At 41.7% G+C, this 11,198-nt stretch overlaps 1 protein-coding gene across 3 annotated transcripts in view; it reads left to right on the top strand.

Annotated features, from left to right (window-relative positions):
* Positions 1-3,539: 3,539 nt before the first annotated feature.
* The window catches only part of Cacnb4 (calcium voltage-gated channel auxiliary subunit beta 4), a 241,663-nt gene continuing 234,004 nt past the window's right edge, over positions 3,540-11,198 (top strand). For 2 of the 3 annotated variants that reach the window (XM_026388666.2, XM_026388641.2), the window contains exons 1-2: positions 3,540-3,628; positions 4,153-4,236. In XM_026388666.2, coding sequence (XP_026244451.1) covers positions 3,572-3,628; positions 4,153-4,236 — 141 coding nt within the window. In that variant the 5' untranslated portion in view covers positions 3,540-3,571. Of the gene's footprint in view, positions 3,629-3,863; positions 3,926-4,152; positions 4,237-11,198 lie in introns of those variants that run through there. The other variant, XM_026388652.2, reaches the window with a different exon arrangement.

Genomic DNA, 11,198 nt, shown 5'->3' with positions numbered 1-11,198 from the left:
TCCCAAGTCATTGGAATTATAGGCATGTTCTTCCATACTGTGCCTAGCTTGTGTTGTTATTTTTTTAAAGATCTTAAGATTTAAAAAATAATAATTTTATTAACATATAATTCACATGTCTTACAGTTTACCCAATTGAAGTATACAATTCAGTGGGGTTTCTTTTTGTTAGTTTTGTTTTTTGAGATGGGATCTTGATAAGTTGCCCAGGCTGGTCTTGAGCTCCTGGGATCATGTGATCCTCCCACCTCAGCCTACCTAGTAGCTAGGACAATAAGTGTGGCTACTATGTCCTGTTAATCCAGTGGTATTTAATATGTGTACAAATGTGTGCAACCATCACTATGCTCATTTTTAGAGCCTTCATATATAACAAAAGCTGTGGGGCTGAGGTTGTGACAGTGATAGAATGCTCTCCCAGCATGTGTGAGACACTGGGTTTGATTCTCAACACCACATACAAAATAAATAAACAGAACAAAGGTATTGTGTCCATCTACAACTTAAAAATAAATTCTTTTTAAAAAGCCTTAATTTTTAGCTATCACCTTTAGTATACTCTGAGCCTCCCAACCCTAAGTCACCCCTAACCTATTTTCTATCTCTATAGATTTGCCTATTCTGAACATTTCAGATAAAGGTGATCACACTATGTGACTTGTGGAATACAGTGGAATTGCTGGGTCATATAACTTATTTAAAACCATTCGAGTAAATCTCAGACTTTTTTCAAAGTGGCTATACCATTTTATATTCCCTTAAGCTATATATTATGATTCTAATTTCTATACATTTCCACCAACACTTGTTATTGCCTGACATTATCCTAGTTGGTGTAAAGTGGTAATTAGCTGTCTCAGTTTTTTTTTTTTTTGCAGCTATAACAGAATACTAGAGACTGGTAATTTATAATGAAGAGTAATTTATTTTCTCACAGTTCTAGAGGCTGGAAAGTCCAAGATCAAGGTGCTAGCATCTGGTGAGGGCCTTCTTGCTGTGTTGTAACATAGCAGAAGGAAGAAGGGCCACAAGAGAACAAAAGGCAATGGATTTTTAGACATGACATCAAAAACAAAAGAAAAAACATAAGAAACAAAAAGAAAAAAGTAAGCAAATTGGACTTCATTAAAATTTAAAACTTTGGGCTGGAGTTGTAGCTCAGTGGTAGAGTACTTGCCTAGCACACGTGAGGCACTGGGTTTGATCCTCAACACGACATAAAAATAAATAAATAAAGATTTTTTTTTATTGAAAACTTTTGTGCTTCAAAGGATACTATCAATAATTGGAAAATAACCCACAGAATAAGAAAACAATTTTTTAAATGGGCAGAGGATATGAATAGGTATTTTTTCCAAAGAGGACAAGAAGCATGTAAAAAAAGATTCAATGTTATTGGTCATCTCGAAAATGCAAATAAACCACAATAAGCTATTACAGTGGTTTGAATGTCCCCTCTAAAACTCATGTTGAAATTTAATTGCCATTCTAACATTATTAAGAGACAGAATCTTTCAAAGCTGATTACACCATAAGGGTTCTATACTCTTGGGTGGAATTGGTGATACCATAAAAGGGTAGCATCATTCCTCATGCTGTAGAGCAGTTATGGATTGTTTTGACAACTCAGACTGTGGGCAGCAGAAAATCAGAAAATTCAAATTCCAGTGCCCACATAATAATTCATTCTGTATATATTGATTTTCAACTATGAAAATGCCTCAGAACTAAAAATGGATTGGGTTGACAGTAACTAAAGTAGGGAGTTCTGCATTATTAGATACATCCTCACCCATAAACCTTATGGCGTATCTAATATATGTAAGGTGTAGAAATGAAGAGAAAGAGCTGAAAATATTTTTGGAAATTTGACTTTCAGAGATAGATAGATAGATAAACCAAGGCAGCCTATGCCAAGTGCCCAGAGAATAAATGCTTCAGTTTGAACTATCCAGAACTGTAATGGTCTAGGCAGATTTCTATAAAGGAAGAGTGAGCTGAGCGAGGTTTGGAGAAGGGTATGATTCAGTGTGTGTGTGTGTAGGTGAATGGAGGGTATATTCCAAGGAGGCATTCTAAGGCGGAGTTGCTGAAGTGGGGTTGTGTTTGGTATGTTTGGGTAATAGCAATCTGTAGACCTGCCTTCTTGCTGGAAGATTGGTATAGAGAGTTCAGTTTGGAGCCATGAAGTGGTAGGTGACCAGAAATGCCAAGAGACTTGGTCGATGGACTTTATCTTAGAGAGGCAAAAGAGATTTTAGAAATTGGCTTTGTTTGTAGTGTGGATGAAATGAGTGTGTGTGTGTGTATGTGTGTGTGTGTGTGTGTGTGTGTGTGTGTGTGTGTATATACATGAGTACATACATGTGGCTGGCAGTGAAGACCCTGGAGGCAAGGAGATTAGTTAAAAGGCTGTTAGAAAAAGTCTGAATTAAGTGAAGTAGGAGTGGAAGGAAGGGTTTTGTGGATGTTAAAATGTAACCAGGACTTTAATAAGGCTAATCAATTGTTAAAACAAACATGGCAGGTGAGATGGGCTAACTTAGCTGGTTGAAATACTATATATATTTTAATGGATTCTTCCTGCTGAAACTATAGTTAAATGGAGTCTCTAATTTTGTATTCCCTCCCCTAATACTTAAAATTCTTTCTTTCTACAATCCCTTGCTTTTAATTTCATCTCAAATTCATTTTCAGCACGGATTTGCGGGAAACCAAGGTTTGCAATGCAAAGGTTGTGTATGGTTTCAAAGATGAGTTTCCTCCCTTGAAAACAGCTATCAGCGTACAAATATGGGAGGCACGTGGCCAACTCCTGCTTTTTAGAAGGTCTAATGTGACCTTCAAAACTCCTTAGGACACGCTGGTCTTTAGCGGGGCTGCATCTCCCGTCTGACCTGGGCTGGCAGGGTCTCCCATCCGAGCCTGGCTGTGTGTGACTCGCGGTTATGGGACTAGAGTTGCCAAAACAATACAAAAACATGGACAAAAGGTAAACCGCAAAATCTTGTGCCTTACCACAGTGGGCACAGGAGTGAAATCGCCGAGGGAAGAAGGTTCGACCCTTGCTCTTTCAAATTTCTAGTGCAGGGACACCACACAGAGAGACACACTCTCTCCGCTCGGTTCTTCCCACTCCCTGCCACATTGCACCAGCTCCTCTCCCCAAGTCCTGATTCATGAACCGTGCCACCTTTGTCTCATTTTAAACTGTGCAGACTATTTTAATCCTCCCACCCCCATCCCAGATTTTCCCCTCCCTTCATCCTTTGGAAAGCTCTGAGGTAGAGCTCTCGCTGGGGTGGGAGAGCGCTTCTCCCAAACGGCTCGTGTAGGCGAGATCGGGAGTAGCCCCCTCCGTGGGACCCCGCTGCAGGCGCGGGGGAAGCGCCTCGGTCCCTTTAAGGTGTCGTGCTCCCCGAAGTGCGGGCAGGCAGCCCGGGAGCCGGCGCGGGTCCAGGAGCCGGGTGGGGAAGTCCTGCCGCCCTCCCCCTCCGCCCGCATCCCGGCCTCGGGGGCCGCCGGCCCTCCGCCCACCGCGCACGGGCGGGCCATGCGGCGGCTCTGAACCATGTCCTCCTACGCCAAGAACGGGACCGCGGACGGGCCGCACTCCCCCACCTCGCAGGTACCGCCCCCTCCTCCTCCTCCTCCCCTCCGCCTCTACCGCTCGAGAGCGCCCCGCCTTTGTGCCGGGAGTGCCGGCCCCGGGTCCCGGAGTCGGCGGCCCGGCTCCCCCACCCCTCCTCCGCGTCTCTTTCTCCTCCCGCTCCTCCTCTTTCTCCTCCTTCTTCTTTTTCTCCTCCTCCTCCTCCTCCTCACCCGCGTCCGGGTCTCCGCGCTCCCGCTCCGGAGCCCGCAGTCTCCCCCAGCCGATGCCGGGGACTCGGACCCCGCACCTTGGGAGTCTTTGTTAATGGATGTGGTGGGTGCTCCTGGGCTGTTCTTGGGAATTTTTTTTTTCAGCCGTCGAGGCTTGGAGTGGGTGGGAGGGAGCGTGGGCTGCATTTGGGAGAAGCAAAGGAGACCTGGGTGCGGGCTCTGGGGGACCCCAGGGTGCTGGTCCGGAGGTGGATTCCAGCCGGGGGTGGTCGCCCGGCTCCTCGCTGCGTTCCTCACTGGCTTCTCTCTGGCCCCGTGTGTCGAGTCCAGGTGGCCCGAGGCACCACGACCCGGAGGAGCAGGTTGAAAAGATCCGATGGCAGTACCACTTCGACCAGCTTCATCCTCAGACAGGTAGGAGGCTGCGGCTACCCAGGAGCGGGGTGGGGAGGAGCCCGAGCGCGCGGTGCTGGGGTCCTGCAGCCGAGCGCTACTCCGGTGTGCGGGAGCCGCAGGTCCGGTCCCCACGCGCGCCTCTTCGGACTCGTTTCCTCTCCCTCTAGCTTTGGCTTCCAAAGTCTTCGAATCCAGGCATCTTCATCCCTGCGCGCGCCTTTGGGGGCTCCGTCCGTCTCCCTGTATCCTGGGCTCCAGGTGTTCGGGTCCAGGTGTCTCCTCATAGCTTGGGAAGTTAGTTTGTACTTGTGGACACAGGTCAGCGGAAGCAAGAGATTGGTCGGGGACTTTGAATTTAAGAGCTAGAAATGTATCTGATTACACCTTCAGTGTGTGGAGCAATATCTTTAAGGGGTGTAACTCGACTTTGTGTACCCTGATCCCTGGGCCATGGAGCTGGTTTGATTCACAGTAAGAGATAGGTGGTTTCTCCTATTTTTATCTCATTTTTAATACCCTTCTCTGTCTAGTTTTTGGAGAGATCTCCAAGCTCTTGTCAAAAGAAAGACCCTGAGCAGAAAGTTTGATCTCTCTTTGGGACCACATCTTTGATTCCTTTAATTAGGGAAGGACCGCCGGATCAGGTTAAACCTAAAATGAGCTGAGGCGGGCAACTCAGTCCGGGGGTCTCAGTGGAACTACACTTCGTGTTTGCTTTCTTTGTGCTTGCCTTCTTCTGCGTGAGCCTAGTGCGAGTTGTTTGAGCTGAGGGTCGTTGATAATGCTCGATTCTTAGGTGCCTTTCACCCCGACACAGAAAATTGGTCCTCAGTTTTTGTACTGTCCCTGTGCTGTAAATGAAACCATCCCTAGCTGCTGGGTGCTAGAAAAATTATGCAAAAGTAAGTCACCTTGATCTCACTTTGGAGCAGGAAATGTTGGGTCGTGTGTGTTTGAGCATGAGTTGGAAAGACAGATCACCTTACCCAGACACTTTTATCCCAGGTTCCGCTGTGGGCTGCTGGAGTGACCTTGAGAAGTTCTCTTCCCTCTAGGTCACTCAGAACATTGTGTAATGTGTTTCTAACCTGTGATGACAGATGTGGTATTTCTTTTCTGATTATCATCAAACTCAACAGATTTTCAACTTGGAATGGGGTTTTAGAATAAAAATTGGACTCCGTCTTCTCCTAAAGGGTCTATAAAGCATGTTTGGATATTTGCAGAATTTTACTTTCTGCAGAAACAGAAATGATTATTACTACCCTTTCATTCACTAAGTTTGTGCATTATTCAAATACACTTTGGATTCTGGATTAATCTAAAAGTATGTTCTTTGCTTTTTGCAGTTGCTTAGATTATTTATGTGTCCGATAAGGTAAAGACGTTCATTATTTAAAAAAATTTTGAGTTATGCAACTGTTTGAGGTCTTGCAGATGTTTATTTTGTAGGTGCCTATTTTTGGTAGTGCTCTATTGTTGCAAATTCTTGGGAATACTAATTATATAGCAGTGCATTCTATGAGCTGATAAAATAAAACTTTTAAGTTCATCATCACCGCACTAACACTTTTGTCTTCAAAGCACAAATAAAACAATATTTTCTCTAATTTTTTATTCTTATGCCAATAAATGATTGAGATAATGTATGCATAAACTTTTGTTAAGTGTGTTGCTATATGTTGTTTTAAAAATGTAATGAGTATTGCAAAAGTAATTTTTGGAGCAATTTGGATCAGTGTAGGCCTTAAAAATAAATATATTTCATATATTTCTGAAACTGGGATTTGTTGAATTGATAAAATGGTCTAACTTAAATTTAAGAGTTACTTGTAATAATATTATGTACATAATCTTCCTTTTTTGGCACAAAAATAGTACCTAATTTTTTGAGCACTTTACAGCTCAGAATGAATATCCTACATGTGATCTCATTTAAATGGATCATACAGACTTCTCTAATGGCTACAATTTTAAAAACTGGGTGATTTATATTTCTTTGATAATATGGGAAATTGTAAATGAAATTTAACAGTATGTTTAGAATAAAATTGTACAGTTTTTCACCCAAATGTCAAAAATATTTTTTTTCAAAAAGCACAACAGCTGTTTGAGTTAATAGAGCTTCATTATTTGTAGAATGACCAGTGATTTATTGATACTTAAATTCTTGAAATGTTGAAGTGTGGAACTTTTGGTGATATTTCACAGTCTGTTCAGTGCCTTCACACAGAAGAAGATGGTGGGATACCAATAAAAATAATGCTGCTCATTTCTTTGTCATGTCATTTACAAAGATATGGAGGAAAAGTTCTCACTAAAAAAAAAAAAAAAAATCCATGTGTCACATCAGATGAGGAAGACTGGTGAAGAGCAGAGGGAATTTGGCAAACTTAATAAAAACACTGTTCTTCAAGCTGGTAAATGAATTTCATTGCTTGTGTGTGCTGTGCACATGTGTGTATAAGCATACACATGCACTCATTTGAGTTGGCCTGAAAACGAGCAGACTGAGAGCCTGCCTCCATACTGAGGGCTGCTCACAAAGTCCCTCAGGCATCTTTGACCTTGTTTCCTGGTCTACTAGATTGCTGGCTTCCACAATTTAAGAGGGATGGAGGTTTTGGAATGAATCCAGGGAGCAACTAATGGCTTTTTTGAGGAAAGGTGACAAGATTAAATATTTTGCCACTGAAAGGAGAGAAAACTAGGGGTGACCCAGAAATCATCTTCAAAGTGTACACAAAAGCATTCTTTGAAAATGTGATGGAGTGTTCTTGTTCTTCATTGAGGATGAAACTCAAAATTGGCTAAAATTAGAAAGGAATGATGTTTTACAGCAAGACTTTGCTAAGAATATTGCTCTCATTGGAATGGCTTTCCGCATGTGGCCATAGAATTTTCCTCCAGGAGATTCCTTCTGACAGGTTATTTGTGAATGAATTATTTATTTGTCTTTTGCATTTTTAGGAAGCACTTAAATATTTGCTGTGTGCCCAGTACTGTGTTAGATATTATGGGAGAAAAATAACAAGATGAATGAGGCTCAGCTTCTGTACACAAAAAGTGTTTTATAGTCTACTTATGGAGATGGAGATGTATGCAAATAGTTCAATGAAATGTAATAGGGAGAGGGTCACAATTACCGTGTACACTGAGTGCTGAAACACCCATGGATGTCACTGTATATGCAGTATCTGTGATGGAGGACTTCAGGTTAGTCCTCTTCCCACTGGGGTTTGAAGAGAAAATCTGATCCAAGTGGGATTTGTTGTTAATCTCTTCTTGTTAAGTCTACCTTTGTGAGGACTGTGCAGGTCTCACATGGCCTGGACCCTATTTGCTTCCAGCCTCATCTTGAGCCATGATCTCTTATATATGTATACAGAGCTCGAACATACCATCCTCCCTTTGCACGTGATGAGCCCTTTGGAGTACTCTTACTATCTCCTTTGCCTAGTTAACTTTTAATCTTCCTTGATATCTGGGAGTTTAGTCTTCACTTCCCTTTCTAACCACCCTATTAAATATCAGTTCCCCAACTAGGGGGCTCCCAGAGTTGAGTGCTTTATGCTAGTTTTCAGTAGCACCAACATTGTTATAATTTAGTGTGTACTTAGATTTCTCTGTTAATGTCTGTCTCTCCATCCAGATGATGAGATCCACGAGGACAAAGACATGTCAGTATTTGACCTTCTTTGTGTCCCCAGCATTTAGCATAGTGCATGTTCAATAAATACTTACTGGAATGAACGAAGGAGTGGGTAATGGAGGACTAACTTGACCTGTGTTAGGCATGGAGTTCTGCTTCAACATTAAATGCTTCATTTAATGGAAGAAATTGCTTCTTGACAAATCTCCACCAAAACTTAGTAGCTTAAAACAACAATTTATTTCTGTGCACTGACCAGACAGTTCTTCTGCTTCATATGATGTTATGTAGGCACTAAGATGGCTAGAAGGTCCAAAATAGCCTCACACATGTGGTTGGCAGTTGGTGCTGGCTGCTGACTGAGAGCTCAGCTAGAGCTCTTGGCAGGGGGTTCAGTTTTCCTCCACCTGGGCTTCAGCATGGCTGCCTGAGCTTCTTGATAATATGGTGGCTGGATTCCAAGCAGGAGCATCCCCAAAATCAAAGGCTGAAAGCTGCAGGTCTCCTGAGTCACAGTTTCAAAAGTGACATGACATCACTTCTCTTGCATTGTCTTAAGATCCTGTCCCATTTTAGGGGGAGGGAAAAGAGATTGTCTCTTGTTAGGTACTACAAGGTCATATTGCCAAAGAACCAAAATAAAATAGGAAATCAAATTCAAATTCAAATTAGAATGTTACACGAGTAAGTTAAATGTTATTCAATCAAAATGACAAATTAAAGGAAAATATATATATATATTCAATAGATGCCAAAAAAGGGGGCATTTGATATATTTAAAGGAGCTGGGTGGGTGTGGTGGTACATGTCTCTAGTCACAGCTATTCAGGAAGCTGAAACAGGAATATCACTTATGCCCAGGAGTTGAAGACCAGCTTGGGCAACATAGTGAGACTCCTCTAAAATAAATAAATAAATACATACATACATACATAAATAAATCTAATAAAAAATTAAAATTAAAAATTTAATCTAATAAAAACTATCAACTAACATTTCATAGCAAATACCATATTAAGTTGAGAAACTAGAAACAACTTTTGTATTCAGCAATCAGTAAGTGTTTAAATAACAGCATACCTACAAAGTACTATTTGGCCTTTAAAGAGAAAAGTGAAGTACAAATGAATGTAATGATATGGAAATACATTTCAGACATTCACTTGAAATATGTTCAAGTGAAAAGAAAGTTATAGAATAATATGTAATAAACTTCCATTAAAAGAAAGAACTTGTGGGGTGGAATATATGATTGTAGCTATCTTTGGAACCATCTACCTTAGAGCAAGAAACCTAGTGTTTTTTAAGGTATGCTAATCAAATGATTCTTACAATAATTCAGTGAGCACACATTGTATTTAGAGATCTAAAACATATTCAGATTCTAAGTTGATAGTATAATAAAACAAGTTGGCAGACAAATTCTTTGGATTATAATTTGAGCACTGGATATAGACACGTTTCTCTGATGAAATGCAAATTCATCAACAGAAGGTATCTGCCTTGTGCCTAGCTCTAAGAATAATTATATGCCTGGAGGCATGTATATATGCAAAATTTTTCCATAAACATAGAATCACAGAATTTTAGAACAGGAAGAGATTGCAAAAAGAAATTACTTCAGTTTCTTCTTTTCAAATAAATAAAACATAGGCCCAAGGACATAAAGATCACACCAATAGGTAGTGGTGGAACTGAAACAGCGGACCCTGATTCACACTGCTGTTTTCTCACTACAGCACGCTTATCCCTGAATAATCCAGATAGACACACAAACTCCCAGAGATATAGGTACATTAAAGGACATCGGAGTTTATTCCTCTTAAATCCAGGAAGTGTTCTTAATCTATACGGTTGTTGTGAAGAACAAAGCATCAGTTGGAGAATCTGGAGACCATGGTTTCTCCCTAATTCCATCATGGGTGACATGTCTTGTTTGCATGGTTCACAGTTCACATTGGGGCCTTGATTTGTTTGTATATTTACTTACTTAACTAGTAGTTGTATTAGTCTGACCAGTTTAATAAAACTGGTTTTGACAACTGTGGACACGAGTAAACAGGTGATGACAACTTAGAAGCTAGACCCAGAAGTTGGCCACAGCAGGAAAAGCCACTGTCACCTTTAGGCTGGAAGGACAAGGGGAGGAAACTGTTACTGGGGTTCCATGGTCAGAGTCACTTGGCAAGAGCTAGAACCATAGGGATCCCATTTGATGGGAGCTAGATACAGAATAGATGCAGCCTCTGTCAAAGCAGCTGCTTGAGGTAGACAGAATGGGGAGAACTCCTTTGCTTCTCCTCGTGCACCCTCCAGTCCTCTGCTTTGGCTGACCAGGGAGCCTGGGAAGCAGCCTGCGACACTGGCCCCCTGAGATAGAAAGCTGCCTGGAGAAGGGCAGGAGTGCCTCTGAGGGACACAGGCTAGGACCAGCACCACCATTATATTTTAGAGACTGTATGGATGAGGAATTATTTTCATCAGCCAAGTTAGCAGTTTTTTCTTGCTCTGTGAGTTTCCACTTACTCCCTTGCTAAATAGTATGGTCCAGTTACAATGAACTCTAAGGAAAAATTCACACTTCCTTTGTAAATTTTTTTTTTTTTTTTTTTTTTTTTTTTTTTTTTGTGGAATGAACCTTTCCAAAGAGATCTGATAGAGCAAGGAAGAACTCTGTCTTTCCTGGTAAACTGGGCTTTGTTCTTTTTTGGGGGGGCTTGAATAAGTTAAACTGGATTTACAAAACTCACTATTAAGAAATTTAATTATGGGGCAGCTAACCAGTTAAGCAGTCATATTTGCTTATCTCCAAGATTCTGTTCTTGGCCCAGAGTTCCCTAAATTTCACTTCTGTAGAATAAACAAATATTTATCCTTTAGTTTATAGTGATAGGGTTTTATTCAAACTTAAAACTTCTGATTCAAGTTTTCATCTTTCTAGGAAGCTGTGTGGAAACCTAAGCTGAAAATGGTTGACTTTGCCTCGGCCCTTCCTTTCACCTGCTGCCCTAGTGTCCCTGGGTTTCAAGGAGTCCAAACTACTACTTCATTAAAAAAAGCAGGGGCAGAGCTGAAGAGAGTATCATTCAGTCAGACCACAGGGTATGGCTAGTTGTAGGAACCATCTCTCCACTCCTGGTGAGGCTACTGACTTATTGGATTTCCCTGGGCCAATGAAGTCTGGATGTGGCCTCTTCTCTGGGTGTGGTGGTAGCATCGTCCAAGATCATCCTCTTCCTCAGAGTCCAGCCCTTTCTTGGTCTCATTTCTGAAGCTCAACCACAGAATAAAACCCTTGGTCTCACTTCTGAAGCTCAATCCCTAACCA

The sequence above is a fragment of the Urocitellus parryii genome, chromosome 1 (assembly GCF_045843805.1).
Source record: "Urocitellus parryii isolate mUroPar1 chromosome 1, mUroPar1.hap1, whole genome shotgun sequence".
NCBI lineage: Eukaryota > Metazoa > Chordata > Mammalia > Rodentia > Sciuridae > Urocitellus > Urocitellus parryii.
Note: the sequence above shows the minus strand (reverse complement) of the source record. Positions and strands in the feature narration are given on the sequence as shown.